The 16,264-nt window shown below is 53.2% G+C and overlaps 1 protein-coding gene across 3 annotated transcripts in view; it reads left to right on the top strand.

Annotated features, from left to right (window-relative positions):
- Positions 1-13,639, top strand: part of DPF3 (double PHD fingers 3) — a 262,662-nt gene extending 249,023 nt beyond the window's left edge. For all 3 annotated transcript variants that reach the window (XM_082733505.1, XM_082733502.1, XM_082733506.1), the window contains exons 10-11: positions 3,350-3,431; positions 3,970-13,639. In XM_082733505.1, coding sequence (XP_082589631.1) covers positions 3,350-3,431; positions 3,970-4,040 — 153 coding nt within the window. In that variant the 3' untranslated portion in view covers positions 4,041-13,639. The remainder of the gene's footprint in view (positions 1-3,349; positions 3,432-3,969) is intronic.
- The last annotated feature ends 2,625 nt before the right edge of the window (positions 13,640-16,264 follow it).

Below are 16,264 nucleotides of genomic sequence, written 5' to 3'. Positions count from 1 at the left end.
ACATCTGTATTTTCTTTCAAGTATGTCAAAATTCTTCTTAGTTACAACAAAATCACTCATTTGATACATACAGTTCTCAGAATATTAATTCCGCTATTACCACTAACAATGTGGTTTCTGGAAATACACACACACACACACACATTTTTGTTCTTAAGGTATATTTGACTCAGGATGTATAGTCAAGCTACGTAGTTTTAAAGTCACTTGGAATAGTTACTTTCTATGTGGTTATGCCATCAACTAATACATAATTAGATACACTTGTTTCATTTTTCTTTTTTTAAGGGACAAGAACAGTGTGAATTTTGTTTTATGACAATGAAAAATATTTACTCATTCCAGAATCAAGTCTCTTAAATAGCTTCTGTTCCTACTCTTTCAGAATATTCCCTCACTCTGCTCATAGGTGACCATTAAAAAAATTATGGCTTATCTTTTCCTTCTATTTAAATATAACATATTAAATGTATATGTGTATGAATCCATAAGAATTCATGTGTATGAATAAAAAAAAAAAAAGAACACATTTCCTTACACAATAGTAGCAGACACCCCTGTTTTCCACACCTTGCTTTTTCAGTGGATGTCCTAGATTACTCACTCCACCACAATGTATGGACATAATTTTTTTTCCTACAGCTGCATAGTTCTTCATTAGTTTATTCAACTAGTCTCTTACTGATAGACATTTGGGTTGGTTCTGGTCTTTAGCTTTACAAATAGTATCAATATGGAGAGTTTTCATTGACTTGGCAGAGCTGTAGGGGAGGATTCAAGGGGTGAGGCTGCCAGGGAAGTAGGGTTCTTTGCACATAGTCAGAGATTTACCCTGCACAGACCAGAATGGGGTTCCTGTTCTACTGGAACTGTGGCCATTCTACTGGAACTAGTTCTTGGGGACTTGAGAGTTAGGAGGCATTTAAATTATGTTTTTCATTGGGGTTAGCATGAACTGGCTGATATGGGTGGTTTTGATAGGCAGTTATCTTAAAAAGCACATGAGAAAGAAGAGAATGTGGTGCTAGACAACAATCAGCCCATGAAAAATGTATTTAAATCCACAGACGCCTGGTTTCCCTTTGGGAAAATCTGATCCAGGGTATTCTACCTTCTCATATTTCTTGTATCAGCACTATATCAGGAATTATGTGTCTTTAAGACTTTGGTAGTACTCTCTCTGACAAATCTCTCCCTATTTTCTGTTCCCATCCTAACTTATTCGTCCTTGAATTATTCCTAAATTATACTGTAATATAGCTCACTTCAGCACCAAGACAATGGTGTAAAATTTTTTGGAGTAAACCACACTGTCCTGGTTTTCATCCTACCTCTTGGAGCCTGTGTCTTAGTCTCTTTTTCGTCTGCCTATCCCTCAAGATTGGTGTTCTCAGGGTCTGATTTTGGCCTTTATCTCAATAATGTTTTTTGAGTCCTTGATTTTTCAGAAGTTTCAATGAAAGCTATGGACTTACTCTTTTCTCAGAAAAATGTACTTTTGTACCTATACATTAAGTTGTGCATATGATTTCAAGAAGGTCATGGACATCCCTCCATGACCTCAAGTTCAAGGACATCTGTGACATACTCTGGGCTTCCTCTCTTAGGACCTCCATTATCATCTAATCACCAATGATTCCCAAATCTGTATCTCATGGTCAAGCATCTTTCCTGATGTCCAGCTGCCTCTAGGGCATCTCCATTGCGTGATCTGTGAATGTGCAGAACATGTCTCTAGCTTAGGCTGCATTCTGGCTCCCATGGATCTACTCTTCTGCTCACATCTCAATGGGTAGCTGTATCATCTGGCTTGCTGACCAAGCACAACCTAGGAGACATTCTTGATTTCTTTGCCATCATCTAATCAATAACTTTCAAATGGGAACAAGACCCTTGCTTTTCCCCCATGCCACAATCCTAATTCAGGCCACCATCACCTGGTGGTAGTAGCATTCTAAGTGGTTTTCCAGCCTCTAGAACCAACCTTCCTCCACCCAGGTATCTATTTGTACACAGCAGCTGGGGAGATCTTTCTAAATTCCATGTGTGACCAGTCACTCCTCTGTTGCTAACTCTTCAAAGGCTTCCCATTGCCCTGTTGAAAAGTGTTAGTGTGATTAAAAAAAAAAAGTCTTCATGGTATCTCCTGCCTTATTGCTTGCTTGCCAGGGTTTCCAACTTCAATACCTACTTTTTCCAGGATCATTGTGCTGAGGGGAGCCAAGGTGAGATTTGATGCAAAACTTAGTTTTGCAAACGTCTTATAAGCCATTCAAGAATAGAGTGGAACTGAACCTGGATAATGGGGAGCAGATCACAAACACGTATCTACTATGTACCAGTTCTGAAGGAGATGTGGAGATGAGTTAAGACAGGGTTCTGCTCCAAAGGCCTTACAATCCATAAAGGAGTAGGTGAAGGAGGCATATTCCAAAAGAACTATTCAAGAAAACCTTCGTGCGTAGATGTCTACCACATGCCAGGCTTTGTGCCATGAAGGAAAACGCAATTAAATGTCATAAGAAAGAGGGAGGACTATGGGGATGCAAGAGGGGTGAGAGAACTTTCATTTGAGCTAGATTAGGGACATCTCTGTAGGATGGAGGAGCTGGAAGACTTGAAGGGTGGGTAGGGAATGGTCTAGAAGAGCACGGGTCAGGGCCCGGGAGAGCGTCTAGGCCCAGGGAACTTGGGGAGTGAAGGTGCAGACTGCATCCTTTGAAGTTAAACACCATGCTAGGGGGTCCTGTTCTCACCTGGGCTCCAGCCTCCAGCCCCTGAGGAGGCTCTGGGGATCTGAAGGGTGGCATCGCATTGTGTGCATTCCTCTATATTCTCGTAATGAAACCCTGAATAGGTTCTGAGGTGTTATGGATGTTACCATCAAGGATGGCCGTTGCCCTTTTCACAGACGGAAAGGGTGAGCTTAAGAAGAATTCAGCTAAAATTTGCAAACATTTGAAGTATTTTCTGTGTACTAGACAATCCTTATGGGGAAGGTAGAAGCAAAGAGATGTGGTTTTCCTCCTTTATGGAAACAGAGTTATTGGCTACAGGAGTTCTAAAGAATAAGGAATCTCTTTAAACTCGAATGTAAGGTGGTAGTCAAGGCAGGCTTCTTGGAGGAGGCCTGATTTGAGTAGAACCCTAAAGTGGGAGTATGGTTGGCATAGTTGGGGAGGCAGGGGGATTTCCAGGCCTGGGCAAAGCACCGAGCACATTCAGGGAGCAGTGAAGACCTCAGCTGGTGCCTGGAAAGGGGCACTCAGGGAGATGGGTCTGCACGGACCAGTCTGGAGGAATATTCACTCTCTCTCTCCTCCCCTCTACCTACTCTGTCTTCCACCAGGACCAGCTCCTCTTCTGCGATGACTGTGACCGTGGCTATCACATGTACTGTTTAAATCCCCCTGTGGCTGAGCCCCCAGAAGGTAACGATGATGAGGTGGACAGTAGCAGCAACAGCTACTCCTACCACTTGGGGAGCCCTCACTATGGTGCCAGCCTTGTGCTAAGGCCTTTCCGTGTCTTGTCTCATTCAATCATCACAGTTCTGTGAGGCATGTAGGACCGCTACCAGTTGACAGATGGAAACAGAGGCACGGTTCCACCCCCTGGAACTCCAGCATGGGGCTGAGGAAATGTTCGTGGATGTGTGGCTGAAGTGGTGGTGGTGGAGGGCGGCTGTGAGCTTCTAGGGGAACAGGCTCAGGTCTGGTGCTGTTGCTGGAGACCACGTCCTGGAAGGAGGTTCAGGTTCAGCTGAAGGCCTCTGGGCACCCAAGTGTTCTCTGAGCAGCCCTTACCCTCTGCCGAGTTACAATCTCCAGCCCAGGTTGAGGACCGGGCCTCGGTCTCTGAACTGGGAAAGTGGAAAGAGCAATGGGGCTTGCAGGAGTCAGGGCCAAGGGGCGGGGCCTCAGGGCTGGAGAGGGGCCGCTGGTGACCAGGGCCTCTCGTCTCTTGTAGGAAGCTGGAGCTGCCACCTGTGTTGGGAACTGCTCAAAGAGAAAGCCTCAGCCTTCGGCTGCCAAGCCTAGGGCCCCAGGTCGCAGACCGTGACCTGCTGCTGGAGAGGCGTACGCGGAGCCCACTTCAAACCGGATCAAGCCCCCACTCCCAAATATCCAGAGAGACCAACTGTAAGGAAGACCCGTGGTCACAGAGGGCTTGGACGTGCGGCACCGAGAGGGTGAGGTGTCTGCTTACCTCCTACACACAGGTTCCAGCATTTCGGCCAGCCCCTCCTCGTTTCCACCGGAAGGATGTCGCACTTTTGAAGAACACCCCTAGCCCCGGCCCTGTGGGACCCCCTCACGTTGCCCCCAGCCCTGCAGCCCTCTCACTGGTTCCCATTTTAAGGGAAGCTGTTTTGTGACCACCGATCAGTCACTCATGTGTAGTCTGGTGTTTTCTATCTATTGTGTTCCAAGAAATCTTCACACAGCCTCCCGCCTCCTGCTTCGGCTCTTTATCCTGAACTCAGCAAAGGAACAAAAGGCTGTGGAGAAGTTGTTATTTATTACAAGCCTCCCTGGAAACTTCCAGACTCGGAGTCGGAGGCCATCTTGATGATGAAACTCCCTCTTTGTTCCTTGGTCTCTGTGAAGAAGAAAAGAGGTTTTCTGCCCTCCCCCCACCCCCCTAACCCCCACCCAGATACCTTGTGATGTCTACACCCAGGGTGGTCTCTTGATGGGGCTGGAGAAGGAAGAAGTGCTGAGGGGTGGGTGGAAATGTTGGGAAGAAAATTCAGAGGTCCTGCCGCAGCCCAGTCAGTCTTTGTTATCCATCCGGGGGGGCTTTGTGGTTCCTCGACCTTCAGAGCTGGGGTGTCCTTGAGGTGAGATAAGGCACAGCCTATGGCCAGGGAAGATGCTAGGGCTCTGCCTCCCCACCAGCCTAGGTCTGGAACTTTCCCCGGCGGGACTCAAGAACCAGGAAAGTGGGTGAAGGCTGCCCAGTCCAGAATCTGAATGTTGGCACAAAGGACGCAGCTTTGCGAAACCCGTCAGTATTGATGTGGCACCACAAAGTCTTTTCCCCAAGTAATTTCTTCCTTCTACACGGTGTGTGTTGGCCACTGTCTGCTGACTGTCACCCGACTGCCACTGTCGCCCGACTCTGGGGATTTGAGGATGGGGTCGAGATGATTGTCACCTCAACAAATAACTGGGGTGGGGGGGATTCTTTATGATCACGGCGGCAGTGACGCACACTCCTCAGCCGGAGGGCTGCTCTTGCCCTCTAAGCTCCCCAGTACGTGCTGGACTCTTGTTTTCCAAAAAAAAAGAAAAAAAAAATGTTTTGAGAAGAAAGAGGTGGGAAGCTGAGCTTCTGAGACGCCTGTGTTGGAAGTCAGCCCCGAGGGCCGGAGTGGCTCGGGCTGTCTTTGAATCTCGGAGGCGATGGCCACGGCAGCAGCACACAGTAACTGACACGTTTCTGGAAAAATCATTTGCCCAAAGGGCGGGTCTCGGTGAGCGGGACCCTCGCGCATGCTCAGCTTCCTTGAAATCAGCTCCATCTCCGTGGCCCGGCTGCTCCCAACAAAGGCCAAGGTTATTTTTAGTCCTCCAGCTCCTGAGGAAGCCCCTGGAGACTGGGAGGCTCGTTGGGCCACTTCTGCCCGGCTGTGGGGTTCGCTCCATGACTTGGCAAGAGCCTCCCTCCTGGGCTCACTGCTCTCGGCCAGTGGCCTCAGGGCAGCCTGGCGTGGAGCCGAGCGGGGCTGGTCTCACCCAGGCCCTTGCAGAGTGACCTGTGGGGTCAGTCTCCTGGAGGGGCCCGTGGCCTGCGAGTGAGCTGCGTGCATACATAACAGGCTGGTTTGAAGGGCCCTGTCCAGATGGGATTTTCATCCTGCTCCTATGATACGTCCTTCCCCCTGCTGGCTGGGGAGGCTGTTTTGGATTCTGGAGGGGCAGGGAGGGTTTGGGGAGCTGCCGTGCGGTCTTGTCATCTGCTCCCCAGAAGTGTCACATCAGAGGAGCGGATGTCCTCTCCCGACTGCTCTGGCTCTTTGTCTTCCCACAAAACCCAAAGTGGGGTGTCCTCAAAGGCTGATTGCTGGTTTTGAAAATCACTTTGACTTAATTTTAGAGAAAAAGTGACCAGAATGTTCCCAAATGCCACAATAGCTTAAAGGTTAAAAAAGGAAGTCTGAAACCTCAAACTGGGGCCCTCCTACTTGACAAAACCTCTTTGGAGGGTGTACACATGCGTTCCACGAGGGGGAATTGAGTCTTGCAAGGGAGGGTGCTGTAACCCACAGTGGGGTCAGGGACGGGAGCTCCAGGCCCTAGAATGGGTGTGAAGAGGGTCCAGAGTTCCCTTCCCGGTTGCATTCCCTGTGGGATCAGTGCAGCCTCTTCCTCTTTGAGGTCTCAGTTTCCCCATCTGGAAAGTGGGGATAGCAAGGCCAGCTTATGGGACGACACTTTTGGGGTACAGCAAGCAGACAGAATCTCTAGAGTCACATTTATCCCTTTCTGTATTGAGACCAAGAAAAGGACGGTAAACTTCAGATTGGTCTTTCTCTGACCCCCAGAGAACGAGCTAGAATCATGGCGTGCACGTGGCTGATCAGGGTTTTGGTTTTGCCTTTGCTATTCAGTAACAAAGTGACCTCGGGCAAGTCACCTAGCGTCTCGGAACCTCAGTTCTCCCCACCTATAAAACAGAGATAATAACCCTTGCCCTGTCTGTTCCACAGTGACACTGGGAGACTAAAAAAGCTTAATGTTCTATAAACAACCACCGGAAAGCAGGGCTTTCCAGGGAGGGATCCCTAACGATTTCTATGTCCCCTTCTTGTGTGAATTAGCCAAGGTCATCTAACCTTGAAAAGATAACCTTGAACCTATAACCAGAATCTCCCTTTTGACCCAAATGGGTTTATGTTTTAGGGCTGGGCTGCCTGTGGTCAGAGGCAGTAAGCCAAAGCTGTGACAAGGACCCGTGCTTGGGTTTGCTGTTGGTGGGAGGTGAGGGATTTACCCTGGGGTTGGGGATTTCAGAATGAAGATACTTGGGGGTACTCCTTTCTACAAGATCATCATCACCTAGTCTGAGGAGCCAGCTTCTGGAGAGGACTATGATTCAGTTCAATGTAACATTCACTTAGAAACTTTGGTGTAAAGCCCAGCTCTGCTACATTTCTAGCTGGTTGACCTTGGGCAAATTCTGGGACTCCTTTTCCATGTCTGTGAGGCAGGGAGATGTGGCCTGTCCAGCAGGGTTGTTGCCGGGATGAGCACTAGGGCTGGTGAAGGTCTGGCCCTGGGGCCTGTCCTGATGGAGGCCCCCACACTTGGGTGTCTCTTGTGACTGGGTAGAGAGGCCACCAATGGGAGATAAAGACACTCTTGCCTGCCAGCTAGAATCCCTGGAACAGCCAAGGAGACTTTGCACCCCTATATTGTGGCTCCACCTAGCCAGAGAGGGGGCGAGGCCATGGGATCTGCGCCGGAAATGGAAAACCTTTTTTTCCCGAGACACTTCTTTTTTGCTCCTGCAGCAAATCCAGTGCTGGCAACGTTGTGAGGCTCTCCAGGCAAGGCCTCTGCTAGGAGATTGACATTCTGTTTTCCTTCTCAACCCTGCACAGACGCCTAGCACCTAGAGCAGGAGCCCCAGGGTCCCACGGCGCCCCTGCTGCTGTCAGCGCCCCAGGGCCTGGTGGGAAGTCGAGGCAGGCCACGAGGAGCAGCAGCTTCCTGGGGCTATGCTCAGATGTGAGACTCGGAACTAGGATGGTGAGCCATGGGTGGGTGCAAGGGTGGCCGGAGTCCTCCAGAACTGAAAAGTAACGGGTTGAAAGTTTCGGGTTTAGATTTCACTGTGATGGTTTCATGATACCCCAGAGAGTTCCGCTCGTGATGCATTTTAGGCTTTCTTCGTTGAACACAGAACGATTCCTTTTGGCCCTCCCCTTGAAGAGCTCAGATCATTAAGGAAGAAAAATGAGATGATTATTATTACTTTTCCTATTGGGGCACGTTTAGGAGACAGAGCCGTGTTCTTGAAGAAAGATTACTGGCAACTTCAGGCTTTAGATTCAGAGAAGAGGGGCCCCTGGGTCTGTGGTTGAGGGGAGGTCCGGGAGCCCCACGGACCACATTCCCCGTCCCTAGACTGGTTTTCAAGCTAGGCTACAAGTGGGGGGATAGAAGCCTCCCTTCCTCTCTCACTCCCTGACCATCCCCCAGGGCAGGTCCCTCCTCAGGACATGCGTGTGTCACACCCCAAGGAGATGTTGACTCCTTGGGCCAGAGCTCAGACTCCCAGCGAAGACACCCAGCCTGCCACAGCTGGCTCCTTTTTGGAGCTGTGCGTTGGTGTCACCTGTAGCGGGTTCATTATTTTGCAGGAGGGAGGGAGGAAGGGGGGCCCAGAGGAAGGAGAGGGGGAACGTCAAAGGTCTTTCGTCTTTCCTGTCAGGCAAAGCAAAATGAAGAGAAGGTGGGGAGGCCCCTTGAGGAGGGCCCGGAAGCCTGATGTGCACTTAGAAGTCCCAGAGTTAAATAACTAGAGGGTGTGTGGGGGGAGGCAGAGCGCTGCTGACTGCTCGGTGCCTTGAATGTGGGAGGATGAGCAGAACCCCCAGACAGACGCACTGAGGGCTTTCTTTGAGCAGCTCCGCAGCTGCTCCTAGGAAGGCCTGGCTGCGTGGCCCCCCTCTCCATGCTTCCAGCCCAGGCTGCTGAGAAGAGAGGCCCAAAGGAAGCACCTCCAGGAAATGGTGATGGGGAGAGGTCTGGGCCTTGCCCCGTCTTCCTCCAACTGGCTTCGTAGAATGAACAGGGGGGCTCCCTGTGTGAGGGGAAGGATCTGGAAGTGGGTGGATTCCCAGGGAATGTTCTGTCTGGGCTCTGAGTGAGGCATGGCTGTGTCTCTGCTGATGGCTGAGGCCTGGCGTGACTCCCCAGGATCTTATGCGGCTGTGGGGGATGGGCGTGGATAACAGGGGTCAGAGGGTATAGGAATGCCCCTTAGTCAGTCTCTTTGTTCCCAACTCCCTTCCTTTCTTTGCTCCAGTGCCTTGAAAGAGGGTCATTCCAGGGTTTCCCCCTCTTTGGCCCCACCAAGAGAAGGAAGCATTTGTGCTGATGGTGACATTTCGCAGGGCAGGCCAGAGGAAGGCAGGAACCGGGACTGGCGGGCAGCCAGAACCCTCCTCAACAGAGATATAAATACCAATAATGACCTCTAGCCCAGGCAGCGAGCAAAGTGGCCGTTGAGGGCAGCACCGACCCAATCTGGCACATACGTGCCCCGTGGGGGGAAGAGGGGAAGGGGAAGTGGTCCCTGCAGGACTTGGGGGAGGCCCCCAAGCCCCTGTGTTTCCCCTCCGCCTCCTCTCCAGGTCAGATTCACGCCCACTGCATCCTGTTTGCCTGCCTCTTTGCATCTCTATTATTTCAATGTTACCAATATTGATGATGAAAGTGGGGACACACACACACACACACACACACACACACAGCTTGACAAACTAAAGTGAACCCTCCGCGTTGCTCCAGGATGGGAGGGGAAATGCTTGTCCCAGGGGGGTCTTTCCCTGAGGTCCAGCCGGGCCCACCCCAGGCTCCAGCCCCTGCACACCTCCGGGACTTGTACTGGGAGCTGATCCTCGGAAGAGCCCCGACACACCCTCTCTCCTTCCCTTCTCCCTTCACTTCGGCTTCTTTGGGGGGAAGGTGTTTGGCAATTCCCGCAAACTCGGAGGCACACGTCTCAATTCTGCTGTCAAAGGGACACGCAGATTTTGTGGCTGGAATTGGGATTGTGGTTCTTATTGACTTTGCCCTGTCGCGTTTACCCCCCACCTGAGACCCTGGTTCTCCTCTTGCTTGGCCCGCCCCCTCCTTTCTTGCAGCCGCTGGTCCCTTCCCTCCTGCCACGCTAGATGCTGAAGGGCCGGGCGCGGGCGGGCACGAGAGAAAAAGGAAATATACTCCCTGCACATTTTCAACATGTAGTTGAAGAGGTCTAAATTGGGTACTTGGGAAAAAAGAAGGAAACATTGCTAGATCATATGTGAGTGAGAGAATGAAACTGTAGAAGGGTTAGCTCAGAGCAGAGGAGGTGGGAGCAGGTGGCCGGAGAGGGGGCTAGGGAGGCAGAGAGCCCTGGCTTCCAGATGCATCTGGTCCCTGGGACATTTGGGAAAGCAGGGGAGTCGCGCTGTGGTAGGAAACGGTCAGAGGCTTCGGGAGCGTTTGTGCCTTTGTTTGGGAAAATGAGAGAAATGTCCACCTGAGTTCCTCACTGTTTATCTGCCATGTTTGCCCACAGGGCATTTTTGTTCTGAAGGAAAATGAGCACATTTCTTGCCCACCATGAGCGGTTGCTGGGCAGGCTGGTACTCACTGAAACACTTGGCAGGGCACCCACTATGTGCAGAGCAACACCCTAGGTCCCCTGGGGGCTGGAAAAAGAAACCACATCCTGGCCCAGGCTTCAGCCTGCTTTTCCATTCCCAAATCACAGTCTCCCAGTGTTCTGATCTCCTGTCAGGTAAGACACCCTCCAGGAAGGCCTCCGTGTATCTAGGTCTCTCCTTTCGTGTTCGTGTGCACATGGATAGAAGAGCGGGCTCAAGTATCTGGTTGTCTCCACCCTCTGGAACTTGGGCGGGAAGAACACAGTTGACCCCAGCCCAGTTGCTTGTATCCATCGGCCCAAGCACTGGCTGCCTTTGGAAGGCGACCGTCTTTGCCACGTGTTTCAGCAATGATGAAGGCACCTGGGTTGGAGAGCGCCGAGTGGCCCAAGGAAACAGAGGCTGTGCCTCCAAATGCTGGTTTAGACTCCCGGGGTGGTGGGCAGGGCGGTGCGATTGGCAGGGCCCGACCAGAGCTGGAAAGTGACTCACCTGACAGTCTTGTCCCATCGCCACTCGGAAGAGCAGAGCGGGGAATGACGGAAAGGGGGCGTCATGCTCAGTCCGGACTCCCCGCCTGCCTCGGCGGCCTCCTGTGCGGGTCTGGCAAGGGCAGTAGGAGGTGGGCGTGGGGGGAGAGGCTTAGCATGAGGAGGGGATTCCAGGAACCTTCCCATGCCCACCTTGGGCCAGGTGCTCATGGGATCACGCCTCAGTAGACTCCCTGTTGTCCGAATTGACCGCATCAGGAATAAGCCATTTGTTCCATCTTTTCTCCGCACATGTGACGGCCAGACTGCAGCTTCTCCCTGCTCCCAGAAGCAGTCACACTGAGCTTGCTTTCAAGCGGGGTGCCTGGGCTGGGGTGGGGCAGGTATCTGCCCCGGGGTGGGTGTTAGTGCCCAGTGGGCCTAAAGCAGCCTTCAGTTTCTCTGCTCGGGAGGCTGCAGGAAAGCTCTTTAGGGTCCCTGGACAGGATGTGGCTCTAAGCAAGGCAGAATGTTGCTGATTTCTGTGAGAGACTCGGGGACATAAGGCTTTCGCGATGCTTGGCCGCAGGACTGGTTTTAAAGTGTGTGAGAACCTGAAATGCATTCTGGGCTTTGACCCCTGCCCATGTGAAAGCCTTTGGTTCTTTTGAACTGAGCCTCCTTTGAATGACCCTGATTGACCGGGTCTCTCCTGCTGGTGACAGAGGGGAGAGTCATCTGACCTGGGTCCCATCCAGGCCAGACTGGCAGCACCACTTCCCGGCAGCCGGCTTCAGACTCTGAGCCCACTGGTCCCCTCAGCTCCACGGGAAAGGGACTGGGAGCAGGACAGCTCTGAGCCCCGAGACAGTCTCCCTCCCACCTCCACCCAAATAGACTCTGGGGCTGAGAACACAGCCTGCTCAGCCCCTCCTGGCCTGATGCCGACCCACCGGACTGATGAGGAAATTGACACCAGAAGGACAGACTGGCCTGTTCACATGACACGATGCACTGGGGCACAAGCCAGACCTCAGGTAGGTCGGCTCCCCCCACCCCATGTGTTTAGGCTGAGGGCAATTTTAAAGCCCAGTTTTGAGAACATTCCCTTTTGAGAGCCAAGAAATGGAGCATCTCTGCCCAGAAGCCAAAAGAAATTCCTTTTCTCCTTCTAGTTCCCTGATGCCCCACCGTGTTTCTCCTCAGGAGGAGGCTGGTTCTGGGGGCTCTGGTGGGAGGGTGGCCAGCGCATATGAGGCCTGGGGTTGTGGGCTGGCTAGGGTAGAAAGGATGAAGGGGTCCTTTAGAAGAAACTGCCTGTCCGGGGGCCTCGTGAGGGAGCCCATGCCCGTGTAGGTTCCCAGAAGGGTGCGGCAGCCCTTGGGCTGGGCTCAGAGTTGGAGAAGTCTGGGAAGGACTTAGTCTTCCCTGCTCTGTCTCAGCGGGAGAATAGATCCTGGGGGCCGTGCAGCCTTGAGAATTTACTGCCCCCAGATGGCTTTGGCTGTCTTCAGAAAGGGCAGCCCTGGAAACGTTCCAGCCATCTCCCATTGCTCAGTCTCCATGATATCTCTAGACCCGCAGACGCGATGCCAAGTCAGGGTCACTTGCTTCCAGGTGTGGGCACAAGAGAGGGAAACCCTTCCAACAGTACAGCCCCATCTTTCCAGAGTACTCTCTCAGCCCCCCGCCCCACCCCGCCCCAGCTCTCTCTGAAACTCTCAGTTGTAACAGAATGGCTGAGAGAGCTGGCCTTGGCGATAGACATGCTTGTGACAGGGGGTCTTGCTTTTACGCCCCCTTGGACTCCCTCCCCATCGGACCTTGGGTACCAACACCACGTTACCTCCTGCTGACTGGACAACTTAGGGTTTTTGCCTTGAGCGGCTCGGGCACATTGGACGGTGTCCAGGACGGAGGCCGGCACAGCTTTCATGAGACTAGAGAGAAGGGCTCCAGGCTTACGAGTCTGTACAGAATGGTCCGAAGATGACCCCATTGCTTCCTCTCAAAAGCAACCAGCACAACAGGCAAACAAAGAGTCCCCCCAGCCCTGCCTCCAGCTCCGCCTCGCCCCCCCCCACTCTTCCGGATGTGATGTGACGCACTCTCAGCGTGTAGGGATGTGCCCCGCACTGCCTCTGTCTTCTGGGGTGCTCCTTTCTCCTGTGTCAAGTCTCCCTTCTCCCGTGGCTCCCGAAGTGGAAGGTGCCGTGATGTTTCTGCCCTCTCTGTGGGATGTATCACGAGCTCTCGTATTTCAGTATGGGAGGTGAGGCCGTGCCCCATCTCCCACTGTCTGAAGGGGCCACCCGGGTTCTGTGACTTTCCCGAGAGCTGGTGTGCTGTGCAAGTCTCCAGGAGGATCTCCAGGTTGGAAACAGCCCACATCCCAATTTTTAGGCCCACCTGGAAGCCGAGGCAATTGCTTTGTTCGGGAAGACTGCCTGGAGGGGCTGCCCAGGACCGAGGACCCCTTCCTCTCTGCCTGCCTTTGCCCCTGTCCTGACTGGGTTCTGGCAGGAGGGCCTTGGAGACGTCAAGACCAGGAGCCAACACAATGTGGGCATCAAGCAGTCTTTGTCTTGGGGAGCCCTGGAATCCCAGCCCATCTGCGGAGCCCTTGCACGCTCACAAGGACTGAGTCACAGGCCCCGTCCCTTCTTTGCTGTGGTTAGTATCTTGTTCTGTGGTTGGTTAGCCGTGTTGATGACCTATGTAGCAAATCTCTTTTGTCTGCAATTTAGAGAATGTGTAAACAAATAAAAGGCTTTAAAATGCTTGGGAACTTTGGGTTATTTTCCCCCTCTTACCCATTCCCTACCCCAGTCTTCAAAAGATCAACTGGAAACACACAGATCCTGTGACAGTAGGGCTCTTTCACGCTGGGGTATACAGTGGGACTACATGTGTGCATGCAGTGTGCGTGTGCTTGCGTGTCAGGCTCCAGAGAAACCCTGGTGCTTCCATGTATGTGAGGAGACACCCAGTTCGGGGGTCAGTTGTTGCTGGTGAGGGACTTCTTCCACCCCTCCCCAAGCTCCTGGGAAGCCTCAGTCCCTGCAGCTTTCGTGGGTACAGCAGGCACCTAGAGCTTCCCAGAGGAGGAGACCCCCATGAGAGGCCAGGGCATTCTGGAGAGAACCCCCTGGAATTCTGGGGGAGGGGAGGTGCATGACTGAGATGACTCATGGCCCGCCGAGATGGGGGACCTTGGTGGGGGAAAGAGACCTCAGGCTCAGGACCCATCTAGAAGCCCGCTGAGTCATTGCTCCTCCCCTCTCAGGTCAGAAACCACCTTCCATAAAAGGCAGTGAGATGGCTGCCTTGAGCAAGGAGCAGGAGGCTTTGCAGAAGACACATCTGCGCTTAGAGTCTCCCCAGCCTGCTTAGCAACCGCCTTAAAGGAACAGTGGGACTTCGGGACCGCGCAGCCAGGGGGGTCCTAAGGCCGAGGGCTCGGAGTCAGTCTTCCAAAAACACACTGAAGATAAGTCAGCAAATAAAGCCTCTCCCATGTATTGGGCACTGGGGGTCCAGCAGGGAAGACAAGGCCCTCCCCGTCACTCGGCTAAGGAGCCAGACAGGAAATAACACAACATATGATGACCAGGGTCAAGGGGAATGTGTGGGGGAGGGGCTAGAGCCCCAGCAGAGACTTCGGTCTCAGTCCATCAGTGGGCTTGTAGTTGGAATCTGCTTGGGCTTTCCAGGAAGAGCCGGGTGGACAAGGCAGTGAGGAAGAGCAGGTGTCCCTTAGTGCCTCCGCTGGGGGCGTGCTTAGCTGTTCTGAAGTTGGTGTGCCTTCAGCCTTTTCTTTCCAAGCCAAGTCTGGGCTCGTTTTCTCTAGCCCATGAGCCACTGCTGCTGCTGCAGACACCTGCCATCCAGCAGGTTGCCGGGGACAACTTGTGTGGGGACATCTCTACAAGGGTCGGAACGGAAAGGCAGGCCCTCCACCCAGAGTGATCTCAGGAGCCACAGATGTCGGCTGTGGGGGCGCATTAGCTCAGGACAAAGTCTGGGTACCAAGAGATGGCCCAGGTACTCACGCACAGGTCTTCTGTCTGTAAGGACGGTGGGGAGGTTCCCCCTCGGAACCCAGGGAACTCAGCTTTGCCTCCCAGGCTCATTCTACCGGTTGCTGAGAGAGGCAAGCAGTCAGCTGGGCCTGGGAAAGTTCTCCACCACAGCCCAGACGCTGATGTTGCTCTCGGGAGTCGCGGGGACAGTGGAGGGACGAGGGACCTGGAGGGACCCACCTTATGTTCAAGCAAAGCCCGAGCAGGTGGGTGGGGTAGGGGACTAAGAAGAAGGGACCAAGGGGATAGCACCCTGCGTTAGAGAGAGCCCAAGGCTGTGGACTTGGGACACAGACACAGTGGGGTTTCCCCATCTTGGAGCAGAGGGGACACTGGGACAGGAATCAGAAGCTGCAGTCCTGTTGTCTAGCTGGCTGATGTGTGACTTTTCAGACATGGGCATGAGCTTCTATCAGCTCAGCAGGTTTAGAGAAGGAGCTAAGAGGCCAGGTGGACGTAAGCACAAGCACCATATCCATCCTGCAGCCCCGACGCCCAGGCTCCCAGCCCTCCACAGTGGCTGACGCAGTCTGCCCCATGCAGCCCTGCGTGGTGGACGGGCAGGGGGGGAAGGCCAGACACAACGAAGCCAGAGGTTGAGCTGGCTCTACATCACTGCTCTTCAAGTGAATTCTGCAGAAGCCTGGGCTTCTGGAAGGGACTTTGGGGGTGCCCAGTGTCCTCGGACGGCAGGGGTGGGAAAAACGTTCCTGGGCCCCAACCTTTCACTCAAGCCACTGACCAGCACCAATGGGATGTCATCTAGTTCCTAAGCTGCTGGTTCGCTGCTTTAAAAATCCCACAGTTTGAAATCCCACATCTTTGGGTCTACATGGTGGGGGCCCTAAGGGGTGTCCCCCGAGGCTGCAGGAGGCAGTGGGATGACGGGAGGCCATTTGTCAAGTACAAACAAATTCGGTCTCTGCTCCCAGCTTTCTCCAAAAGGGGCCTGACTTCCACCAGGGGCTTCTCCCTTGGGTTCCTCTTAAGCAGAGCAGAGGAACGTGGGTGTTATGACTGGGAGGCTTCACTTCCTCCTGTCCTGGGGGTCCCTGCAGGACCCGCTGCACTCCCTCCCCCACTCCACTTCCCATGCTGCTCTGTCCTACCTGGGGTCTGCTGTCCCCTCCTGGTCCCCAGCTCCAGCCGCAGTCCCCCAGGGCTCTCCAAGGGCCAGAACAACAACGAGCTCCCAAGGTGGGTGGGTTGAGAATGTTCGGGCTAAACTTGAGGTAATTAGCATTGTTAATGCTCTTTCGGTGATACCACAGCTGTGAGCCTCATTAAAGTGCTCTCCAGGGGGAGGAAGCGGGGATTCAGGTGTC

The sequence above is a fragment of the Mustela nivalis genome (genome assembly GCF_964662115.1).
Source record: "Mustela nivalis genome assembly, chromosome: 6".
In the NCBI taxonomy this organism is placed as follows: domain Eukaryota; kingdom Metazoa; phylum Chordata; class Mammalia; order Carnivora; family Mustelidae; genus Mustela; species Mustela nivalis.
The sequence above is the reverse complement of the archived record's forward strand: the minus strand, read 5'-3'. Positions and strand labels throughout refer to the sequence as shown.